At 38.0% G+C, this 26,114-nt stretch overlaps 1 protein-coding gene across 1 annotated transcript in view; it reads left to right on the forward strand.

Moving 5' to 3' along the window:
- The first annotated feature begins 4,119 nt into the window (after positions 1-4,119).
- LOC128048909 (solute carrier family 15 member 2-like) overlaps positions 4,120-26,114 on the forward strand; it is a 30,473-nt gene continuing 8,478 nt past the window's right edge. Inside the window, exons 1-14 of the mRNA XM_052641426.1 lie at positions 4,120-4,257; positions 6,091-6,178; positions 6,833-6,974; positions 7,987-8,079; positions 9,186-9,285; positions 11,429-11,519; positions 11,796-11,873; positions 20,831-20,913; positions 21,326-21,412; positions 21,585-21,674; positions 21,767-21,811; positions 23,278-23,310; positions 24,027-24,115; positions 25,712-25,793. Coding sequence (XP_052497386.1) covers positions 4,120-4,257; positions 6,091-6,178; positions 6,833-6,974; positions 7,987-8,079; positions 9,186-9,285; positions 11,429-11,519; positions 11,796-11,873; positions 20,831-20,913; positions 21,326-21,412; positions 21,585-21,674; positions 21,767-21,811; positions 23,278-23,310; positions 24,027-24,115; positions 25,712-25,793 — 1,239 coding nt within the window. The remainder of the gene's footprint in view (positions 4,258-6,090; positions 6,179-6,832; positions 6,975-7,986; positions 8,080-9,185; positions 9,286-11,428; positions 11,520-11,795; positions 11,874-20,830; positions 20,914-21,325; positions 21,413-21,584; positions 21,675-21,766; positions 21,812-23,277; positions 23,311-24,026; positions 24,116-25,711; positions 25,794-26,114) is intronic.

Raw genomic sequence — 26,114 nt, forward strand, 5'->3', positions numbered from 1 at the left:
TTAAAATGTATGATATGCCCTTTAGTCTTTTCAGAAGTCACCCTTTTCTAACTTGACCTAATATTACTATTGTATTTGACAAAATTATTGTAATCAGAGCTTTAAAAATTTATTGTCTTTTTTAAAAGTTCAAAACCAAGCATTTATAACAATATATTGTTTGTTTAGGGATACACTTATGTGGGATAAAATAAGTGAATGAGAAACAAAAAATTCATTAGGGTTGAGAGAGGCAGGGACAAAGGATAGAAGAGGAACATGGAGATAGATACAGTTTATTAGTAATGAACCAGGATTCTTTAACCTTTAATTATGAAAAATAGAATAGTGTAATGAACTTACTGAGCTGTAACAATTATCAATATTTTGCTAATGTTTTTAATATAGCTTCCTATCACTTTTTTCCTGACATATTTTTTAGATTTTACATTTCTTCAAAGGGAGTGACTCAATTCATAGGAGTAGCTTAATACATAATATATGTAATATATATTATTATATTTATTATAAGTAAATATTTATTAAATATATATATAATCTTACCTGTGTGGTGGCTGTATGAGTTACACATATGTAAGAAGTACTGAGGTTTACAGTTGTGCCTTTTAAGTTATATTTAATTTTAAAAGTCCACAAAAAATCATATTTGCAACATAGAGGGTGATAGAGAATTAATATAAACTATATAAAAGTAAATCTTACAAACTTACAAGAAGGGAACAAACAACTCAATAGAAAATAGGAAATGAATCAGCAGTTCTAAAAAATTTAAAAACATTTTATGTCACAGCAATTGTACTTCCAGAAATTCGTTCTACAGATGCATTCAGTTTATTTGCAAGGCTATTATTGCAGTATTATTTATAATTGCAAAAGACTTGAAAATCTGAATATGAATCTTGTTATTGATTTTTGAAATGACTTATAAGTATGGACACAAATCCTCTGACATTATATGTAAAGTAATGTGGATATTTTCTCCCACTTTGTGGGTTTTCATTTTACTCTTAATGGTATCTTTAAGTGGAAAAAATGCTGGGAAGGATTGAAGGTGGGAGGAGAAGGGGACCGACAGAGGATTGAGATGGTTGGATTGCTAGCTTATGGTGAACAATGTCGGATTCATGATCTCCAAAGAAGATTTAGCTTTGGGACCAGAGACCAGGCTTGATCACTCAAGAGCTTTTGTGTAGCAGAGTTTTATTAAAGTAAGAAAAGGGACAGAGAAAGCTTCTGACATAGACATCAGAAGGGAGATGGAGAGTGCCCCCCTGCAACCCCCTGCCAGTGTTAGCAAGGGAGTTATATACGTTTAAAATTAGTTATTACAATAAATCAAAAGAATTTGTGAAAACTTTACCAGACCCACTCCCACAAGTTACATTTTAGGATAACAGGATTACAATTTAACAATAGAAAGATCCTACCAGACCCACTCCCATAATATACATTCTAAAATATCAGGATTAGTCAGAAGGTATTCAGGAAGGAGAAACTGTCCTCAAGCAGGATACATTGTTGTTATATAATCCTTAGTACAGAGTTTAAACTGAGTTGTTTGTTGTGTAATCATCAGTTCTGGGATTAAAGAAAAAAAACCATTTTATGTGACTAAGACTAAAGAATGTAGAGGAAAAAAAAAGAAAAATGTGTCCTTTCCTCCTCCTTGAAAACCCCAGACCCCTCTCTCCTCCTCTGGGAACCCTAGACTTCTTATTAACCTGCCTGGGAATTGACTCTCTCAGGATGGCATCACCAACTCAGTGGACATGAGTTTGAGTAAATTCTGGGCATTGGTGATGGATGGGGAGGCCTAGCATGCTGAGAATACTGTCCCATATATCAGTTGTTTTTCTTTTATGATTGCCATTTATGTTTTATTTAAAAAACCTTGGCTTATACAGTCATAAGGATGTTCTCTTATGTTTTCATCTAAAACCTTTATTTTTTAAATTTTAACAGTTATATCTGTAATCTATATAGAACTATATAGAATCTATATAGAACATGCATGATGTAAAATAAGGGTAAATATATTATGAGTATCCAGATGGTGTTCTTTTTCACTGAAAACACTGTCATTTTCTCCACTGCACTGCAATGTCATGCTTGTCCTCAGTGATGCCTCAATTGTCTTTTTCTGCGCTCTGCTCTGTTACATTGGTTGCCTTGTCTATCTTAGTGTTAGTTCCCTCTGTTATAATTACTATAGCTTTATAATTGGTTTCCTACTGAGCAGTGCTAGTAGTAGTTCTTCCCTGGTGGCTAAGATGATAAAGCATCTGCTTGCAATGTGGGAGACCTGGGTTCGATCCCTGGGCTGGGAAGATCCCCTGGAAAGGAAATGGCAACCCACTCCAGTATTCTTGCCTGGAAAATCCCATTGACAGAGTAGGCTACAGTTCATGGGGTCGCAAAGAGTCGGACACGACTGAGCTACTTCACACACACACACACTGAGTAGCACAAATCTGCCATTATTGTTCTTCAAGGTTGCCTTTGCTGTTCTTGGCTTTTTGTATCTCCATATTCATTTTAAAAATCAACTCATCATTTTCTACACTCACAGACCTGTTGGATTTTGTCTTGCAAACATAGATTGGTTTGAGGATTTCTCACATCTTTACTGAGCCTTCCAAATCATGAGCATGGTATGTCTCTCCGTTTATTTGGACATTTAAATTTCTTTCAATAATGTTTTAGTGTTTACTATCAATATCTTTCAATACATTTATTCCTTGGTATTTTTTATGCTATTAGCTGGTATAATTTTTAAAATTCTCTCTTCTATCTGTTTTTGCTGATATTTAAATACAGTTAATTTCTATGTGATGATTTTGTATTCATACACCTTGCTAAACACATGTTCTCCTTTAGATTTAGGATTCCTTCCATCTCTGATGAGGGATAAAGTCTTAGGATATCCTATTCTAAAATAAAATAATGGATTCTCCTGTTTCCTGGCTTCTTTTTTGGTTTAGTCTCTATTTTTCTTCTGGCTGAACTTTATAATATTGAAAACCAAAAATCAACATTTTTTGATCTGTCCAAATTCAGCTTGGAAATAACTTTCCTTCTTCAATGCATTTCAGTTTCTCTATGTTCCTACGTTTCTATCTCCATTGATTTCATTCTTAAGTAATGATTTTAGGTGATACTGATACTAATCTATCTGTAATGGCATAGTGAAAATTCCAGATGTGCTACTTACTGGCCACCTGACCTTGGACTACTAACGCAACCTTTTGAGACATTATTTCCTGTAAAATGAGGATAGTTAGAAATCGAACATGTAGATATAATGTGTGTATGTAAACCTTCCCCACGGTTCAGTTCAGTCGCTCAGTCGCTCAGTCGTGTCTGACTCTTTGTGACCCCATGGACTGCAGCACGCCAGGCCTCCCTGTCCATCACCAACTCCTGGAGTTTACTCAAACTCATGTCCGTTGAGTTGATGATGCCATCCAACCATCTCATCCTCTGTCATCCCCTTCTTCTCCCGCCTTCAATCTTTCCCAGCATCAGAGTTTTTTCCAATGAGTCAATTCTTCACATCAGGTGGCCAAAGTATTGGAGTTTCAGCTTCAGCATCAGTTCTTCGAATGAATATTCAGGACTGATTTCCTTTAGGATGGACTGGTTGGATCTCCTTGCTGTCCAAGGGACTCTCAAGAGTCTTCTCGAACACCACAGTTCAAAAACATCAATTCTTGGGCACTCCGCTTTCTTTATAGTCCAACTCTCACATCCCTATATGACTACTGGAAAAACCCACAGTAGCTGTGCAGTAAATGGCAGCTCTTATCACCCTGACGTCGATTTTAAAATCTATGCTCCAGGCTATGCTTCAGGCATTGTATTCTTAACTATTTTCACTCATTTGCAATTCTCCAGTATTATACTACCTCATTCCATGATTTGTTAGTCTCACTTTCCTGACCTCTACCTTTTATGTAAACATTCTTTTGAATTAGTCTTTGAGACCCAATCCTTTCTTCTCCTATAGCTTCCTGCTTTGCAGGCAGCTGCTAAAGTGGGACACTCACTGAGCACAGGGTTAAACCGAGTCCTCCTTTTTCACAGTAGCTGTCAGCTGTCCCAACTGCCTACCAAAGCCAAATGCTTGGGGAGAGAGAGAGTGAGGAGCCAACCATGAATCCCTTCCAGAAAAATGAATCCAAGGAAACTCTTTTTTTACCTGTCTCCACTGAAGAGGTACCACCTCAGTCCTCCAGCTTTCCAAAGAAACCATCTCCGGTGAGTCCTGGGATTCATCTCTGCCTCTTACAGGAACAGATGTACTCTGTTGGTTCTCCTCCTTGGCCCCTGCAGCTTCAGGTGGAGCTGTATTAGATATTAAAAACTTTTCTCTCTTGGAGTTAGACTGAACCTGTAAGCCAGATCTAAACAGGAGTTTCTTTTAACTTAGGAGAGGAAGCAGCAGCAGGAGGCGGTCAGAGTTCTTCAGTGGGTATCTAGGACTTGGCTGTATTTCATTGTATATTCTGAGTTTCTAAGAAAAAACAATTTGCATGTCCATGAAAACTTGGCAAATACTCTTTCTAGAGAACTGTACATGATTGTTCTTTCTTTTCCAAAAAAAACTTCAAAACTCAGCCCTTAATTTCCCCTGTACACAGAGTCTATGCTGGACACCAAGAGAAGTTTTAGGATAGATTTGGCCTCTCTTACTGTGTTCCAGTTTACAGTAGGCAAAAGGACAGAGAAACAAGGAAGTAACAATAATGTTTTATTTTATACACTTGGGATTTAATCCTCATATCAAAATCCTGTAAGAAGAGAGCCTACAGCAAGTATTATTGAGTTCTTACTACAAGCAAAGAAGTAGTATTAAGTAGTATCCTAGATATGGTAGTTTTTTGGAATAACAAAACTGAAATAGAAAGGCAGGTGTAGTGACCATGACTGGATCAGTATCTGAGTACCACCAGTGACAGTGTTACACAGCTAGTAGAAGCGTGTTACGTAAACTTCAGGTTGCATGACTCTTAAGCTGTGAACTGGAAAAATAAAAAGACTATTCTCTTTCAAGCAACTTTTTATTATATATTAATATATATTCATATTTTGGAGGGCTGTTTAATCCATATGGATAAAAGAATGAGTATATTAATTTATTGATTTATCATTTATTTAATTAGTCATATATCTTCTGGTCCCAAAGAATTTAAGGCTGCTTACAAAGATGTATGTACATATACATCTTGTACATTACTTATACATATATATACATACATACATCTTAGGTATATGAAAAAACAACTAAAAGAAAATCTCATGATACGATTCAGTTGAACCAAGGACACATACCTCCATCTCTCATGTTGGTTGGACTATCATAGGGATTTGAAATAAAACATGATATTCCTTTTATTCTGACTGATACAGTGCATTGAATAGCACAGTCCTTTTAATGCCCAAAAGGATTAGTGTGAAAATGTTACAGAATCTCTGTTTCATAGATGGAATGGACATTTAACTTGACAGGATTTAGGAATTCTCTGCCCAAGGTGAAGGGGACCAATCATCTTACCTTTAGGAATCTGTATTGGGTTCTGTGCCTGGCAAAAAGTCTTCATATTGCTAAGATTCTTTCCATCACAATGAATGTGCAAGTGGAGACAGAAAGATTAATCTACACAGTGGAGCTAAACAGGGTACTGACATCTGAGTGTAACTACCTGGATATCACGTGCTCTAGAGGCCAACTCTTTGTTATGTTCCTAGAAATAAGGATGATTATTCTCTTGCCCAGTGCCCCAGGCTTTCCATTTAGTGCTTGTAGAAAGATGAACAAGTCCTGGTGTCTAGTATCAAGAAATGCCTGAGCAGTTGCATATTATTAAATGGATGATGGACAAAGGAATATTCAGAATGGTTTCTCTGAGTGCTAAATCAGCAATGCAAGCACTTTTAGTATGATACTGGCTGTTTCATGAAGAGTAGGGGACCATTGCTTCGCATGACCTATCATGGTGACTTAAATGGTTTTTTCTGTTGTGAAACAGTATAATGGTCTAAACAGGGAAATATTGTTCATGCTTGAACCAGTATCTTTTTGTTTCCTAGAAAATCTGTGGCTCCAACTATCCACTGAGTATTGTCTTCATTGTGGTGAATGAATTCTGTGAGCGCTTTTCCTATTATGGCATGAAAGGTAATTTTGTGTCCCCAAGTCCTACTTTTCTCCACTCATTCTCACCCTATGTTTGTAACAACCTATCTTATATGCACTTATTTCCCTTATCTATTCTTTCTGCCTTCATCCAGTTTGTCCTTTCCTTTGGTGAAGATGTCCCCAAAAATACCTGATGGGATTTCACCTACTAACTCATAAAGACCAAAACCAGAAAGGAAAGTATTGGAAACCAAAATACAGCCTATGAGAATATAAGTGGAAAAACTCTCACCAGTGGCATTCATTTCTGTCCTTCAGGTCTATGGATTATAGTGTTGCTGGGAAGGAGAGTGGTGGTTTAGTCACTAAGTCGTGTCCGATTCTTGGGGGAAGGAGAAGGAAGGAATATTAGAAGCCCCATTTTATCTTTCAGATTGACCTAAATGATGATATACACACAAAGACTGAAGGCAGTATTGTGTTTGTAGACTAAGCAGAGCCCCTTTTACTACCACAATTCCCAAGGGCCCTTCTACTGCCCAACAGTCACTCCTCAGTTGCTTCATAGATTGGACTGTTGAAGGTCAAGATCACCTTCAAAGATCTTATCAAATGTTCTTTTCTTCCATAAATATTTTAATGTATCTATTTTGTTTGGGCTCTCTCTCTTTTTTTTTTTTTTTTTTTGCTTAGCTGTGCTGACCCTGTATTTCCTGTATTACCTGAACTGGAGTGAAGACACTTCCACTTCTGTGTACCACGCCTTCAGCAGCCTCTGTTATTTCACTCCCATCTTGGGAGCAGCCATTGCTGACTCATGGTTGGGAAAATTCAAGTAAGGACGATGGGAGGTCATGTTCCAAGAAGTTTCATCAATTAATTGCGCAGAGACTATCACTTCTAGCCTCTCGCTTCCAAGCAAGAATATACTTGTGTCATCCATGACAAATAAGAATCTCTGTCAGACTGATAATACAGAAAGGTTTTGTCTCTTCATAATCAGTGTTTCCAACATTTTTATCCCCTTTTCCGTCAGGAGGGGTTTTTTCTTGTATCTAATTTTAACCTTCCATTCTGAAGTTTAAGACCAATTCTTGTTCTGATCTCAGGTGACAGATAGTTGACAACAAAATGTAAAATTCAATGTATTAATAGTAATTTGATATACTGTCCATCTCTTCTCCAGATTGAGTCATTTCAACCTTTTTAGTATCTTCTTAGAAGTCCCTCTTTGCAGCTCTTTTACCATCTCGGTTTCTCTTTTCTGACTTCCTTCTATAGTTTCTTTCTTAAGAATACAATAAATATTTTCATGAGTTAGACTAATGATCTATTCATTTCAATATATTTTAAGTCTCTGAAAATAGTACCAAGAGATATTTGGGGATAATGTTATAGTTGTTCCCTATAACATCATCCTCATAGACCAGAGATGGATCTCAGGTATCCATCACTCAGATATTTTCTGTGGTGTTGTCATCTCCGGAATTGTCTGAATTAGCATTTTTCAAAGTCCATTCTGTTGAAAATTGGTTGCATAGGATCTGATGAATGGCATGTAGGAACATAAAACTGTCATAGTCAAATAAGTTTGGGAAAATGTTAGGTTGAATAAAGCTAAAAAGTGTCTTTACTGCATGATTTCTTGTAGCCTTGAACTTACTAATTAAGATCAAAAATTTCTGAGGGAAAATCCGTTTGCATTTCTCAGATAATTCTTTTCTCCTCCAACTCTCCCTCCTCCTGCTTCATTTATCCTGGCACTGAGAACAGTATAAATTCTGAGTCTATATTACTCAAATATCTGAATTCTGTTTGTAGACTGATTGATTTAACTCTTTCAACAGGACAATCATCTGTCTCTCCTTGGTGTATGTGCTTGGCCATGTGATCAAATCTATGAGTGCCTTACCAATACTGGCAGGACAAAATTTACACATGTGAGTAAAATTATGGAATAAAAACTGAACCACTTTTTCTCCACTGGACAGGTAGATGTCACATGCATTCATTATAGATGTTTCTCTATCTTCTTACCAGAGATGTCCCTTTATTTCTAACATACTGTTTTATTACCAAATTGATTGAGAAAAAAATTGATTAGTGTGTGAACTCTTTCCTGCATTATCTGAGCTCATTTGTTTTTATTAAATATTTGGGGACTTGTAGGATACCCAGTTAGTATCCTTTCCATGAAAACTATTCATATGCTTGAAGACATGAAAACTTTCATATCCTCTATATTCCCTCACCTATTCACCCATCCACACTTTGTTCTTTGAGACAGTCAAAAAAATATGCCTGTGATACTTCCTTATAATATAGTGTAGAATTCACATTCAAAGCTCAGATTATTTCTGTTTCTGTGTAGTCCATATATTCCAGTTGCTCTGTTCCTCTTTATTAAGCTATTGATGCTTATGATGCCAAACTCTTGATAGGTTCTAATTTCTGTTGGTTCAGTTATTAGAGAGAATTAGACTTGTCCAAGAAGCAGATAATATATATTCTTGTTTATCATATGCTTATATGTATATTTTCCAATGAGTTAAGAATTTTGTTTAAGATTTAATGGATATTAGACACCTTATTATTGTTGTCCCATCAGAAATCACTGACATTTCTCCTATTAATTATGACTAACTTAAAATTTTATTTTGTAGTTACTAAGGATATGTGGGATAAAAGTTCACAAGGACTTTCTATTGAAGTGTCCCTTTGACTATAATGAAACTGAGAACCAATGCCTTAACTATGGAATTCCTTGAGTATCTGCTTCTATATGTTGTACACATGAGGTAAATGAAAGTATCAGGGACAAAATCTTTCCGTGTAATGATACTTTCTGGCAGAAACTCAAGGATTATGAAGATTGTAAATGCTCCCGAGTATCTCCTAGGAAGAAGCCATTGGGAAGTGCCCACAGTATAGAAATGTGAAGGAGGTCGTGCCCTTGTACACATATTTTTTTCTTATAGCTCTATATTCCATTCCTACCATTGTGTTTAATATCAGTATGATTAGTACTCTCACAGTTCCATTTCAGAGTCCTGTCAATGGTCGGCCTGAGTCTAATAGCTTTGGGGACAGGAGGTATCAAACCCTGTGTGGCAGCTTTTGGTAGAGACCAGTTTGAAGAAAAACATGTAAGAGTTCTATCATTTCTATGTTTTAAAAAAAGCAGAGCAGGCATTAAACGACAGGTAGTCATTTGCCAAGAATGAAGTAATCCACTATCAGATCATATCTGAAGAGTTGTGTTCAGTGCTGGGTACTGGTCATTAATAGAGAGAAAAACAGAAACATTTCAAAGGAAAGTGACCAAGGTGGCAAGTGGACTAAAAGGCATATCTTATGAGAAAAGGTTGAGGGAAAAGGAGATATTTAGCCTGGATAAGAGAAGATTAAAGAGAATATTACAGCTGTCTATAGATATTGGAAGGATGTCAGTAATTATCCAAAGATCAATAAAAGAAAGCTATAGAAAATCAGCTTTTTGCTTGATCGAAAGAGAAACTTCAAATAGCTGCAAGTAGTGAATTTACTCTCACTTGAGGTATTTTAGAAGATACATGGTCATCACTTTGGGAATGGGAGGTGGTGAGTAGTGTGGAGATGATTTAAGCATCTCTAGCTTTAGGATTCTATGCAAGGGGAAAATGACCATTTGGAATAAAACAGAATGAGCTTCTCTAGATGAACATGTCTGGATGATCATTTCCTCTTTTCCTAAATACTTTCCACTGTCAGTGGGGAAAAAGCAGTATGAATAAATGCAAAAATGGGTCTGTTAAGGAAGCAGTGACAACCAGGCAAGGGAATTAGTCTATTCTTGGATCAGACAACATTTCTAACTTCTTTTTACCTCTCAGTTTTCCCTTTTGATTCTCTTCATGTATTATTTCCTCTTCTATAGCTATTTATCATATATCTGTTTTTCTGTTCTTTCTCTGTGATATGTCCTCCTTCTTTCCTCTAACCCATCAGGACATTTGAGTTATTTTATATTCTTCATCTGCCCAAGGGTCCATAGAATATAACTGCTTGCTAACCTTGGAGAAATAACCAGCCTCTGGCAAGTAGGATTCTATGCATAATGAACTATACACATGTGTGAGTAGAACAGATTTAAGTGGGGACCAGAAGAGGAAGCAAAATACACCATATATAGAAAATGGAGATTGTGCGGATGTGTCAGGAAAAGATATGGGAAGTCAGACTGAAACACAGAAGTGCATAATAAATAAAGTGTCAACAACTGTATTTGAAAGTTACTTAATTTTGTAAGCACTCCACAAAGATATCCCAGAAATAGGACAAATCCACCTTCAAGTTTCCACCAGTCACTTCCAAGCTCACAGACTTCCTTTTCTACTCTCTGGCAGACTTCCCATAAGCATTAGGGAAGCATTAGGAAAATTATCCTGTTTGATCAACAGTTTACTGGAGCCATGTTCTAGTCCTATTCCTACCACACATTCCACAAAATTTATTTAATTTTTATCTCAGTTATTCATTCACTTAATTCCATTAAAAAATATTTACTGAGTCTGTAACTCTGGGAGTTGGTGTTGGACAGGAAGGCCTGATGTGCTGCAGTCCATGGGGTCACAAAGAGTCGGACACAACTGAGTGACTGAACTGAACTGAGTCTGTAATATAAATCAGGTGCTATAGTAGTAATGATAGTTGAGATTACAGAAAATAGTAAGATACAATTTCTGGCCTCTAAGAACTCTCAACCTACTGAAAGAAACAGACATTTAATGCAAGGAAACTACTATTAGAATAAATACATATATAACACAATGCATGCCTGGTGGCTCAGAGGTTAAAGCGTCTGCCTGCAATGCGGGAGACCTGGATTCGATCCCAGTTTCAGGAAGATGCCCTGGAGAAGGAAATGGCAATCCACTCCAGTATTCTTGCCTGGAGAATTCCATGGACAGAGAAGCCTGGTGGGCTATATGTAGTCCATGGAGTTGCAAAGAGTCGGACACAACTGAGCTACTAACGCTTTCGCTCACTTTCATCAAAGATAACCATTTTTGCCAAGATAAAGTGATAAAAAATATTAAAGATGCTTGTTTATACTAGTGTTTGAAAGATAAATATTTGTCTGGGGTCAGTAAGATATATGTTAAAATATCTAATATGATAGTCACAAACCATGGAGGCAGTATCTGAATCAGTGTATGTACCTCTCACTTAGTCTGAACATGAGATGGGGATGGACCGAGTAGGCACATCGAACTGATGATTTGTCCTTTTTATTTATTTATTTTTCAGGCAGAGGAACGGACTAGATACTTCTCAGTCTTCTACCTCTCCATCAATGCAGGGAGCTTGATTTCTACATTTGTCACACCCATGCTGAGAGGTTGGGATCTTTTCTGAGGGCCTCTGCATAAGCTTTATTCTGGCCAGCCAGAAATCTGTTCAAGGCTTCTTACTGTCCATCCTCTTTTATACGGGCTTGAAAATCTGAGTGTATTTTTTTAAATCTTGAATTGTCTACCCTAAAAGAAGGATTATAGATTAGGTGATGGGAGGAAAGAGGATGGCTATGTCTATGACCTCAAAAACCTGAGCTTATAGACTAGAACATCAGAGACTTAAGATTCAGGAATAATTTGGCTTTATTTTTTTCCTGTAGGGGATGTGCAGTGTTTTGGGAAGGACTGCTATGCACTGGCTTTTGGAGTTCCAGGACTGCTTATGCTGATAGCTCTTGGTAAGTGCAGTGGGGCAAGGAAACTAATAACCACTGATGCCTTCCACATGGAAAGCATGATGTAAGCACTTTGCACAAACTTTTGCATTCAGTCCTCACATTAACCTATTCGAATTTTTGATGATGGCCATTATTAGGTAAATGTTATTTTAGGGGTTTCACTTAGACATTGTAGATAAATTAACTGAATAAAGTCAGAAATCTAAAAAAAAAAAATACTGAAGGTTACATAACTAATAGGTTTCCTGTGAAGTCGCTCAGTCGTGACCAACTCTTTGCAATCCCATAGACTGTAACCTACCAGACTCCTCTGTCCATGGCATTTTCCAGGCAATAGTACTGGAGTGGATTGCCATTTCCTTCTCCAGGGTATCTTCCCAACCCAGGGCTTGAACCCGGGTCTCCCGCATCGTAGACAGACGCTTTACCATCTGAGCCACCGGGGAAGTCCTAATAGGTTTCCTAGAGACCTTTAAAAAGGACTGATCTTTGGATGCCATGTAGGACCAATTAAATGAGGATCTCTGTAGGATACGGCCTTGGCATCTGTAAACTTAAGTATTTAGGTGATTCTAATGGTAGTCATGGTTGAGATGTACTGATCTATACTGCAGTATATCGTGAAGCAAAGAAAATAATCCGTCCACTCAAACCAGCTTATTTTATCTGATAACTATTTATCTAATAATTAGAAGATGTTTTAAATTCTTTGAGCCTTTTAAAGCGTCTAGATTTAGCTGTTTCTGCCCTGCTCTGCAATGCTCCCAAGAAGTTTCCTTTTGAGCAAAGAGAATAAGAGTAGTTGGATAAGTAGGGGAAACCTGTCAAAATGTCCATCAACAAAAAATCTACAAACAATAAATGCTTGAGGGGGTGTGGAAAAAAGGGAACCCTTTCACACTGTTGGTAAAACTGATAACAGCCATGAAGGGAAACAGTATGGAGTTTCCTTGAAACACTAAAACTACCAAAGGACACAGCAACCCCACTACTAGGCCCATGTCCTGAGAAAACCACAATTCAAAAAGATACATGTACCCCCGGGTTCATTCCAGAACTATTTACAGTAGCCTGGACATGAAGCAACCTAAATGTCATTGACAGATGAATGGATAAAGAAGATAAGATACATATATACAATGGAATATTATTCAGCCATAAAAAGGAACGAAACTGGATTATTTGTAGTGATGTGGATGAACCTAGAGTGTGTCATACAGCTTGTAGGAAGTCAGAAAGAGAAAAGTAAATGTTGTATATTAATGCATATATATAACATATATATGGAATCTAGAAAAAAAATGGTACTGATGAACCTTTTTGCAGGGCAGGAATAGAGACACAGACATAGAAAATGGACTTGTGGACATAGAGGAGGAAGAAGAGGGTGGGTCAAATTCAGAGTAGTACTGACATATATATAGACTCTACCCTGTGTAAAACAGATAGCTAGTGGGAAGCTGTTATATTGCACAGGCAGCACAGCTCAGCCCTCTGGGATGCCCTAAAGGGGTGGGAGTGGTGGGAGGGAGGCTCAGGAAGGAGGGGATATATGTATGTATATAGCTGCATCACATTGTTGTACAGCAGAAACTAACACAACACTGTAAAGCAACTATACTCAGATTAAAAACAAATAAATAAATAGGAGTTGTATAAGTAGGGGGAAACTGATGCCACATAGATCAAATGGCATTTATTCTCTTTACCACCAAGAACCCAGCAATGGAAGAGGAAGAGGAATGTGTGTGTTGCTTAGTTTACACAGTCTAAGGGGAAAGCTGGACATGATTGTTTCTAATTATTGACCTGGAGACTTGTTCCCACACTGAGCCTTTGGGTGTGACATCCCCCCTGGAAGATATCCAGTCCAAACACATAAAAAGCTCAACAGAGGATAAAGAGCCCAAAAGCTCAATGTTCCATCTGATTATTTTCAACCAAGGGAGGGGGCTAATAGTATTACTCAGATTGAAATTTCAATTCCAAGAAATTTATGCATTATCTTAGGAGCCCTGTGATAATACATTCTCTGTTTCCTTCTCTTTCCTAAGCCAAATTATCTTCCTCTGATTAGTTTTCCTGTGATTAGTACTATGCCCTTTTCTTTGGATCATTGCACAATAATATTATTTACATATCAGAGTAATTATGAAGATCAAAAGAAATATTATAATGGAAATGTTCTATAAATTATGAAATATTAAACAAGTACTTGTTGGCTCAGACGGTAAGGAGTCTGCCTGCAACGCGGGAGACCTGGGTTCAGTCCCTGGGTGAGGAAGAACCCCTGGAGAAGGAAATGGCAAACCACTCCAGTATTCTTGCCATGGAGGGAGGAGCCTGGCAGGCTATAGTCCATGGGGTCGCAAAAGGTTACACACGACTGAGCGACTTCACTCACTCAAACAGGTATTAGCTGTCATTGTTAGTCAACTACTTCAGTTTTCTTGGTACTAATAATTCAGTTCTCTGACTTTTCACTATAATTTATTCATTAGATTTTTTCACTCATTAATTCATTCAACAAACATTTATTTAATGAGCCTTTATGTGTTAGATTTTGTTCTAGTTATCGGAGTCACATTAGTGAATTAAACAGCTGCAGCATTCGTGCTTTCAAAGAATTTATGTGGCCTAGCAGGAGCAGGGAAACAGACATGTAAACAGGAATTTTCAATATCGTATGATCACTGTCACAACTGGGGAAATACAGACGAAGTTATAGGAATAAATAGGAGGGATATTTAAGGCTTTGAGGCTCAGAAAAGCTTGGCCTAAAGAAATGAAATGGAAGATAAGACCTAAAGAATTAACAGCAATTAATCACAATTAATGTGGCCACCTCCAGATGGTCAACACTGAAATCAGATTGATTATATTCTTTGCAGCCAAAGATGGAGAAACTATACAGTCAGCAAAAACAAGACCAGGAGCTGACTGTGTTTCAGATCACAAACTCCTTATTGCCAAATTCAGACTTAAATGGAAGAAAGTAGGGAAAACCGCTAGACCATTCAGGTATGACCTAAATCAAATCCCTAACAATTATACAGTGGAAGTAGGAAATACTTAAAGAACTAGATCTGATAGACAGAGTGCCTGAAGAACTATGGATGGAGGTTCATGACATTGTACAGGAGACAGGGAGCAAGATGATCCCCAAGAAAAAAAAAAAAAGCAAAACAAAATGGCTGTCTCAAGAGGCCTTACAAATAGCTGTGAAAAGGAGAGAAGCAAAAAGCAAAGGAGAAAAGGAAAGATATACCCATTTTAAAACAGAGTTCCAAAGAATAGCAAGGAGAGATAAGAAAGCCTTCCTCAGTGATCAGTGCAAAGAAATAGAGGAAAACAATAGGCTGGGAAAGACTAGAGATCTCTTCAAGAAAATTAGAGATACCAAAGGAACATTTCATGCAAAGATGGGCTCAATAAAGGACAGAAATGGTATGGACCTAATAGAAGCAGAACATATTAAGAAGAGGTGGCAAGAATACACAGAAAAACTAGAGAAAAAGATCTTCATGACCCAGATAATCATGACGGTGTCATCACTCACCTAGAGCCAGACATCCTGGAATGTGAAGTCAAGTGGGCCTTAGAGGGCATCGCTATGAACAAAGCTAGTGGAGGTGATGGAATTCCAGCTGAGCTGTTTCAAATCCTAAAAGATGATGCTGTGAAAGTGCTGCACTCAGTATGCCAGCAACTTTGGAAAACTCAGCAGTGCTCACAGGATTGAAAAGGATTGGAAAAGGTCAGTATTCATTCCAATCCCAAAGAAAGGCAATGCCAAAGAATGCTCAAACTACTGCACAATTGCACTCATCTCACATGCTAGTAAAGTAATGCTCAAAATTCTCCAAGCCAGGCTTCAGCAATACATAAACCGTGAATTTCCAGATGTTCTTGCTAGTTTTAGAAAAGGCAGAGGAACCAGAGATCAAATTGTCAACATCCGCTGGATCATGGCAAAAGCAAGAGAGTTCCAGAAAAACATCTCTTTCTGCTTGATTGATTATGCCAAAGCCTTTGACTGTGTGGATCACAATAAACTGAAAATTCCGAAAGAGGAGGGAATACCAGACCACCTGACCTGGCTCTTGAGAAATCTGTATGCAGGTCAGGAAGCAACAGTTAGAACTGGACAGGGAAAAACAGACTGGTTCCAAATAGGAAAAGGAGTACATCAAGGCTGGCTATTGTCAGCCTGCTTATTTAACTTATATGCAGAGTACCTCGTGAGAAATGATGGGCTGGATGAAGCACAAGCTGGAAGCAAGATTGCTGGGAGAAATATCAATAACTTAGTGACTTAGCAGCAGCAGCAGATATGCAGATGACACCACCCTTATGGCAGAAAGTGAAGAAGAACTAAAGAGCCTCTTGATGAAAGTGAAAGAGGAGAGTAAAAAGGTTGCCTTAAAGCTCAACATTCAAAAAACTAGGATTGTGGCATCCAGTCCCATCACTTCATGGCAAATAGATGGAGAAACAGTGGAAACAGTGGCAGACTTTATTTTTCTGGGCTCCAAAATCACTGCAGATGGTGACTGCAGCCATGAAATTAAAAGACGCTTACTCCTTGGAAGGAGTAGATAGCATATTAAAAGCATATTAAAAAGCAGAGACATTACTTTGCCAACAAAGGTCTCTCTAGTCAAGACTATGGTGTTTCCAGTAGTCATGTATGGATGTGAGAGTTGAACTATAAAGAAAGCTGAGTGCCGAAGAACTGATGCTTTTGAACTGTGGTATTGGAGAAGATTCTTGAGAGTCCCTTGGACTGAAAGGAGAGCCTACCCGTCCATCCTAAAGGAAATCAGTCCTGAATATTCATTAGAAGGACTGATTTGAAGCTGAAACTCCAATACTTTGGCCACCTGATGTGAATAACTGACTCATTTGAAAAGACCCTGATGCTGGGAAAGATTGAAGGCGAGAGGAAAAGTGGACGACAGAGAATGAGATGGTTGTATGACATCACCAAGTCAATGAACATGAGTTTGAGTAAACTCCGGGAGTCGGTGATAGACAGGGAGGCCTGGCATGCTGCAGTACATGGGATCTCAAAGAGTTGGACACGACTGAGCAAGTGAACTGAATTGAACTGAATCACAGATTGCAAGTGAAACAGAAATAGGACATGGTATCTATAAGACAAGGGGTTGAAAAGTAGTATGTATTTGAAGGCCTTGAAGGAATTCAAGTTGCCTAGAGCATAAATGAGAAAGATAAAGAGGAGAAACTAACAGAAACCAGATAATGAAAGGCTTTTAACTTATTAAGGAATTAGAACTTTATCAAGAGAATAGTAAAAAGCTTCAAAAGGATTTTAAACAGAGGAATGATTGTTAGATGTTTATTTTTCAGTGGTATCTCTGACTGTAATGTGGAGAAAGAATGGGATAAGGGTAAGACAAGGATACCCTGTCTTAATTACTGAATTTTTGGTACTTCTTTAAATTTTTACCGAAAGTGAGTGCCTCCCTTAGCTCATCTTCCTCAGCCCTGACAGAACTGACAAATTTGATATGTTACATTGTGTGAAAGAAAGGGAAATGTTAAGTCAAGATTGAATGTAGGGTTCTGAGTTGAGTAAGTAAGGGAGAATAGGTTTGGGGGCAATACTAATGAATTTAGTTTGGGGCATGTTCCATTCTAGATGTCCTTAGACCATATTATTAGGAGTATCAAACATTTATTTGGAAATGCACTTTTAAGATTCAGGAGAAATTTTTAGGCTATAAAGAGTTGGGACTATTAGTATATGGACATCAGTTAAGCTTGAAAATAAATGGAATAACTAAGAGATAATAAGAGTAAGATAGACAGCAAGGATAGAACCCTGAGGAACCCAGGTATTTAAAAGACAAGCAAATGAGTTAGGCACTATAAACAGGTCATAGTAATTGTTTCACAGGAAATGTTGTTGTCCTGGTAAAGATACAGAAAAGTGAACAATTAAGTTTTCTTCACTTGATAAATGCAGAAATAAACATCTAAAAGGAGGTGCAGCAAAGGTACGAGTAACAATTCAAATAAAGATTCACTAAAGAAAAGTTGGGGAAGGGCTGTCCAGGTAGGGAAAAAACTGCAAACGGAGAGGCAGAAAACAGAACCTATTATTTTAAGAACCACTGTGATTTCAATAATGCCAGAATCAAATCTCTAGGGGACAACCTCTGACATAAATCTTTGGAATAATGTTTCAAATATTTAAGGGAATGAGTCTTAATGTAGTGAAAATTTAATATGGATTATTTTCTCCAGTATATAGATTGTCAAGTCTTTGATATGTGTTTATATTATTCATATTAAATGAGATTATTCAGTATTAAGCATACCTTTATACAAGTCAGCCTTTACTTATAAGTTGTTATATTTCCTTTACAACAAAAATGTGTTGAGTGAAATTTTGTGTTTGAATTAAGTAAAGGGTTAAAAAAAAGAAGAAGAAAAGAGGAAAAACCCATAAATAAGACTGAAAAAAAAAATGGCCAAAATGATAGTAGTTTTGCCTTGGATAACAAGATTTCAAGAAGGGAATCATTCAGAGTAACAAATGTTACTGACTGGGAAAGCAAGATAATGCTTTCCCAGCTTTAATGTCTATTAAATATAGGGACACAAAGATCATTGATTTGATGATATCAGTTATGGTAGATTGGTGAAGATTCAAGACTAAAGCAGATTGGGAAGTGAATAGAGGGATGAAAGTGAAGATGGTAAGTATTTATAACTGAAAGTGACAAGAAGTCAGGAGAGGATATTATTAGAAGCACTCCAGTGAAGAAAGATGTTGAAGATGTAAGACAGATGTAAGATGTAAGATAAGACAGTGTAACCAGTACGAAAGTGCACATGGCACAACTACCTTTATACAGGAGGAGGAACCTCACCTTCACCTAACTAGAGAGGAAGGAATAGATGTGAATACAGGAACTAATAGACGTGGTGGCAAGAAGCTGAGGAGTTTACATCTGAAGCCTTCTATTTTGTTTGTGAAGTAAGAGGCAACAATGTCCGCTCATGGGAGGAGATGGTAAAGAAACTCAAGGTCCCTATTTACCTTCTTTAATTAAGTGGTCTTGAAATTTAAGTGTAACCTTGTCAAGGTCTTCTTTTTATCACTCCATTGTCACTTTTTAGACCAGAGTTCCTGAGAATTTCAGCCCCTTTTTAGGATCATTCTTAGTTTCAAGAGCAGTCTACTTCCTGTCCATAAACTTCCGCTTGTCTAGATACCTCTTTATCTGCAGACATGGCTCACAGGATTAGAATTCTTTCTCGGAGCTATTTTTTCTATCAGCAATAAGACTGTGGTAGGTAAAGCATACTATTTGGGGAAGTTTGGTGAAACTGAGAGGATGAATTAAGTAAAAGTGGTAGAGTGAATCTGACTGAGACGACTGGAGAAATTAAAAAGTTGAGATAGAGAAAAGTAAAGTGATTCAGGCCTTCTAGATGTGAGGATATTGGAAATTGCTACTGGTCACTGAGGAAGGCATCTTTGGTAGAGTAGCTGCTAGAGAGGCATCTTGCTGGAGCTGGGAAATCCATTCAGGAGGAAAGTACGTTGGAGATGGTACCGTGGTGGAGGTTTCCCACAGATTTTACTTAAAATTGATAAACATGAACAAAATTATTTTTTTATAATTGTAAAAGTAATTTATTTTGGCAACTTGGAAAATAAAGGAGAAATTGAGAAAATTAAATTCATCTGTAGATAACTTTGGAGATGTGATTAAAGATGAGGGTTAAAGGAAAGAGAATGAGCTCAAGAGCAGAAATAAAACAGAATTATTAGTAGGAATGACAAACAGTGGTTAGAGGACAGAGTACCAAATGGAGAGTAATGAGGGAAAACCGGGAAGTGGTAAGTTGAGAGGAGCTCCGTTGCAGACAGGATCACGTCTTTTTATATCTTTATTCTCTGTAGTATCCAGCAAAGGGCTTACCCAGTGGCTCAGTGGTAAAGAATCCACCTATAATGTAGGGGATACAGGTTGGATCCTCGGGTCGAAAAGATCCCCTGGAGGAGGAAGTGGCAACCCACTCCAGTATTCTTGCCTGAGAAATCTCAGACAGAGGAGCCTGGGGGGCTACAGTCCATGGGGTCACAAATGAGTCAGACTGACTGACTGACTAAACAACAACAAAGTGTCCAGCAAAGTGTGTGATGCAAGAATGAATGACTGACGTGCTTTATGTTGGTTAAGAGTATAAATTTTTGAGGCAACAGGCCTAAGGTCAAAAATGCAGTTTCTGGCACTTCACAGTTGTAAAATTTTGTAGAAATTGCTTGACTTCTTTAATCCTTGATTTTTTCATGTGTAAAATCCTTGTCAGGTTAAATCAGTACTATTATGTAAAATGCTCAACACTTTACATATAATAATAAAACTTCAAGAGGTTGTTAATGATAATTATATACATCAGGATAATAATGAATTTGGGAAGGCCTTCCATATCAGGAGTTGGGGCGTATTAGATAGATCTTGGAAACAACATTTTAATTTGGCAGCAGATTAGAAGGAGGAGAAGCAATCAGGGATTGAGAAACTAGTTGGTGGCCATTTTGAAAATTTGGGGTAGAAGTTGTGAGGTTCAAAATGAGTCATAGTCCTGGTGATGCAGAGAGGGGACAGGCAGGAAATACACTCAAAAGAGAGGGTCGGTGAAAGTTGGTTAGTGTATCAGATGTAGAGACGGAGAAGAATAGTTTGAATTCAGTGGTGATTTTCATTTCTGTGATTACAGGAAAGTCTACACATTGACCATTTTATTTTTCTCTTGGCTCCCATAGTTTTTGTGACTCCAAAGTCAGGGAGCATCAGTCAGTTTCCACCCTTTATGAGATGTGTCAATCATTCCTACATTTCAGCAGTGTGTCCTTAATGTTGACAACTAAATGTGCTGAATGAGAAGCTAAGAACTCTGTTTATCTACTGCAGTTGTGTTTGCAATGGGAAGCAAACTATACAGAAAACCACCTCCTGAAGGAAACATACTGAATCAAGTGGTCAAATGTATCTGGGTAAGTTCATGAATTGTTTGCCTGCCTTTTTCAATCACAAGAAAAGAAATGCTGTTCTGAGCCTACAGGCCTTCAAACATGGGTATACACTTTTCTCAATGACCTCTGCGCTGCTTCTGTGACTTTTAGAAAGTGGGATTGATCAAACTTCACTCAATGCCTCTATTTAACCTTTAGCTGAAAAGAATATAATCATTTTTAAAAACTGGCAAAAGTTTTCTGAAATGTAGTTACATATGTTGAAATTATATTTCAAATATTCTGAAATTCAATGTGTGATGAAATCAAAAGTTTAGATTAAGTCACTCAAGAGTATGTGTGTCTAAGGGAAGATACAGTGAAATGGAAAAGGCAGGGGATGGGTGTTTTGTTTGTTTTTTTCCTCTCTTCTGATATCTATGCTCTGCCCTAGTTTGCCATTTCCAGCCGTTTCAAGAACCATTCTGGGGACAATCCCAAGCGAGAGCACTGGCTGGACTGGGCAGCTGAGAAATACCCAGTAAGTTGAACTGCAGAAACATCTGATGCCTCCATAGAGTTTTTCCTGATAACCAAACTGATTCTCTTCTACTGTACTTGACCTCTTCTCTTACTGTTCTGGGCCATTTCTACTCCAAGCGAGAAATCCTTAAATGCCAATTCAGCCTATTCCTTCTTCCTCCTCTTTGCAGAAGCAGCTCATTATAGACGTGAAGGCACTGACCAGGGTACTGTTCCTTTATATCCCATTGCCCATGTTCTGGGCGCTTTTGGATCAGCAGGTAAGAATAGTTCTTTTGGAAACTACCTGTTCTTCCAGCCCCTTCTCTCTCAAAGGAAAGAGAGTTTCTCTAATAGCATCTGTTTGCCGTAGGGCTCACGATGGACCTTGCAAGCCACCAGGATGAATGGGAATTTGGTGAGTAGAAGAGATTTTTTCCAATATCATTTTCTTTTTAATCCACACTAAGGAAAAATTTCTTTATGTTTTTGCCTGAAAAGTGACATGAAATTATAAGAGAGATGCCTTTAGCATGGATACTAAGTAGGTAAACAAAGTAAAGAGAGTCTGGAAATAAAAGGCAGAATCTTATCTTTAGAAATCAGAAATGTAAGGATGGAAAGTTTTCAGTGTATACAGGAAGCATTGGGAGGATAGCAAATGAAGTGATAAAGCCTGGGCATGGATATTTTCTTTTATCTAAGCCTGACCAGGGCATAGCAGGTTTGATTGCTGCTACAACACAACTAGCTGGACAATAAAGCAGGCTGAGTGACAAAGAATTGATGCTTTCAAATTGTGGTGCTGGAGAAGATTCTTGAGAGGCCCTTGGGCTGCAAGGAGATCAAACCAATCAATTCTTAAAGGAAATCAACCCTGAATATTCATTGGAAGGACTGTTGCTGAAGCTGAAGCTCCAATACTTCGCCCATTTGATACAAAGAGCCAGCTTCTTGGAAAAGACCCTGATGCTGGGAAAGTCTGAAGGCAAAAGAAGATAAAGGGGCAGAGGATGAAATGGTTAGATAGCATCACCAACCCAGTAGACATGAATTTGAGCAAACTCTGGGAGATGGAGGTCAGAGGAAGAAGCCTGGCGTGCTGCTGTCCATTAGGTGGCAGAGTTGGACACAACTTAGCAACCGAGCAATAAGAACACAACACAATTGACGCATCTCAGGCAGGGCTCACAACAGAGGATCCAGAGGCGGATATTTTGTACATAGATACAGAAATAATGGAAAAAATTTAAACATAATTTTTTATTTTTCTGATTTCCATACATTGACAAACTCTTCCTCATTTGTTCCCACTGTCTAGATTATTGTATGTTCTCATGCCGGTATGTTCTCAGTTATGAAGAGGGCAGAGAGGAATAATGCCAGGGTTTTATCAGCTCATCTGTTTGAAGCTTCCCGAATATAATTTCACCTTTTTCCCTTCCTCTGATTGTCCAGGACTTACCTGGTTGTCTTCTTTTTTGACCCTCTGGAGAACAACTTTAGAAACACTGTGTGTCGATGGGAGACGTCACCCTAACCATCATACCTTTTTGTCCTTAACATTATTACCACCTATGACTGCAGTTACTGGGATTAATAAAAACACACTGACTCTAGTCTCTTTCAAGTTAAAGAAAGCATAGCTCACAGAAAATAAGATTCTCCCTTATGCCCATCTGTCTTCAGAAGTCATAGCCTAAAGCCATCTCTAGCCTATTCCCCCACATACCCTTACAAGGATAATAGTGGTCCTGAACAAAAGACCTGATGGATATGATGTTATGCTTCTCACCTGCTAATTATCAATATTGTTGATTTTGTTGATTAGACTTTGTTTGTCTTTAGGCCATCATCTTAATGTGATTTGTTATCGTGTTTCAGGGTTTTTTCGTGCTTCAGCCTGACCAGATACAGGTAAGAGACTTCTCTATATTCCCAGGTACTTATTTCTTCCCTCATCTATAACTCAACATGTAGTAGGAGGACTACCAACCATAATTTGATGTTTTTTTCCTTGTATGCTGAGGAGGGCTAAACATAGGAATGAAAATATTCTTAAGCCCCACACTTCTCTTTTACATTCTCTGTTAGTAAGTAGCTCCTACTCAACTCCAGGGAGACTGAATTTTGAGCTCACAAGGTAAGTGTAAACACTGGATTTATTTCCATGTCAAGTATCATGGAAATATTGTCAAAGCAAATGTACAACTTAGTTTCATAAGCAACAAATTCAGAGTCTCTGCTTGTTGGTGACTCCTGGTTATTTTTTAACTGCTTCTTCAACAATCCCAATTCTTCTTTCTTTCCTTCCTTTCTCCTGACTATGACATTTTCCTCTCAGCTGTGGAACTGGAGGAGATAAATGAAATGGGAGGGAAGAGCTCCTAATCGATTGATAGAAAAACAGGTTTAGAGTGAAATTGGTTCCTTGGGATATTTGGAAGCTAATGTGATGTGCAGGGGAAATAGAGTCTTGGGTGGAAAGGGACTGAAAGATGTGGAGTCATTCTGTACATCGTTGATGAAAGTGTGTTTGGATGTGAGAGAGTGCACACACGCGAATGAGAGCACATGCTCACACCCATAATAGAAAAACACTTGGAACTAATCTTTTTACCATGGCATTACAGGTGCTAAGTCCCTTTTTGATTGTTATTTTCATCCCACTGTTTGACCTTGTCATTTATCGTCTGGTCTCCAAGTGTGGCATTAACTTCACGTAAGTGCTCACTATGCCTTTGTTGCTCCAGCCTGACTCTATATTTGTCCAGTTTGATAAAGAGTCACTATCCTTTTTGTTTAGTGATGATTTGTTTTATCATTTTTCTGCTTCTGTTTATCCATGATAGATTCTGCTAAGTCACTTCAGTTGTGTCCGACTCTGTGCGACCCCATAGACGGCAGCCCACCAGGCTCCCCCGTCCCTGGGATTCTCCAGGGAAGAACACTGGAGTGGGTTGTCATTTCCTTCTCCAATGCATGAAAGTAAAAAGTGAAAGTGAAGTCGCTCAGCCGTGTCCGACCCTCAGCGACTCCATGGACTGCAGCCTTCCAGGCTCCTCTGTCCATGGGATTTTCCAGACAAGAGTACTGGAGTGAGGTGCCATTGCCTTCTCCGCCATGATAGATTAAGTGCCTATTAATGCCAGAGAACAGGGCTTCCCTGATGGCTCAGCAGGTAAAGAGTTTGCCTGCATGCCGGAGATACAGGAGCTGTGGGTTCAATTCCTGGGTCAAGAAGATCCCCTGGAGAAGGAAATGGCAACTCACTTCAGTAGTTCTTGCCTGAAAAATCCCATGGCAGGCTACAGTCCATGGGGTTGCAAGGAGTTGGACGTGACTAAGCACAACAATACTGGAGAACAGGAATTAGATCTAATTAATACTTGTCACAGAGAGTCCAATCCATTACTGCAGACTTACATACATGATGTTGAAGGATTAGGGCTATACTTTATGAAAAGTCAAAAATATGAGATTAGGCTTCTAAACCAGCTTGTTGCTTTGTTCTTGAAAGTTGCCTCTTCAAAGAAGTCCAAAGCCTTTGATGAAAACTAATCCCCTTAAATCTCCTACTGTCCCTATGATACAAATGAGGGACCTCAGAAGAGGACAGAATTGTCCCTAATTACTGCTTTCCCCCTATTCTAAATAACAGTGTTATTCTTTGGAAAGTTTGACAGAGGAGGATCTTAAGTCTTCTATATTTTCTGATTTAATAGCAATTTCCTTTTGATAGCCACTCACCATATTCAAATGACCGTTTGTCATTTACTCATTAATTGAGCAGTTTATTGAGTTCAGTACCAAGTGCTATGGAAATGTAGAAGCACAAATCTTGCTCCTTACAAATTTACTTTTTAGTAAGGGAGCTAGAAAATATGCAAGGTTAATTATTGAAAATGATGAATTATGTTAAGTGCTCTAAGAATGGAAGCAAAGTGCCAGGGAAATGCAGAGATGGAAGAGAGTGGCTAGGGTCAAGAAAGTCTTCTGAAAAAGAGGAAAAAAAGGTAATAATATACAGTGACAGGTATATGGTAAATGTTCAATGAATCTGGTTATATTACTATTATTTTTGTAATTATGACATAGTGGATAGAAAAACAATCATAAACAAAGAGGGAAAAATTGGTGTGTTACAAAGAACAGTTCAGTGTGACTCAAGTAAAGGTAGAAAGGAGGATATATGAAGGGGAGTACTAGGAAATACTTTGACAGTAATTGAGAACAAATTAAGTAAGCTTAGGAAGTTTAGATTTTATTCTTTAGAATCTACAGTTTAGGTATGACTGCCTCTCTGTTTCCTCTTCAGATCACTTAGGAAAATGACTGTTGGTATGATCCTAGCATGCCTGGGCTTTGCAGTTGCTGCTGCTGTAGAGATAAAAATTAATGTGAGTATAGTAAATCTTAAGCTCCATGAGGGCAGGATGAAATCTGTTTTGTTCATTTCTCTGACTTGTTCAATCTGGATTCACTGGGCCCTACCACAGTAGCTGTTTTTAAAAAGGTGCATAATAAGTGTTTGTGGTAAATGAGTAGATATAGAGCGATGCCAAATGAAGCCCACCTTCCACCTGAATGATGTAGAATACATTGTCTAGGAATTTCCAAACACCAGTATACAAGATATAGAACCATTTCTTTCATACCTTACCAGACATTCAAATATATTTTGGCAGATTGAATAGCCACTGTTGGGGAGTGATGTACGG

The sequence above is a fragment of the Budorcas taxicolor genome, chromosome 1 (assembly GCF_023091745.1).
Source record: "Budorcas taxicolor isolate Tak-1 chromosome 1, Takin1.1, whole genome shotgun sequence".
In the NCBI taxonomy this organism is placed as follows: Eukaryota; Metazoa; Chordata; class Mammalia; order Artiodactyla; family Bovidae; genus Budorcas; species Budorcas taxicolor.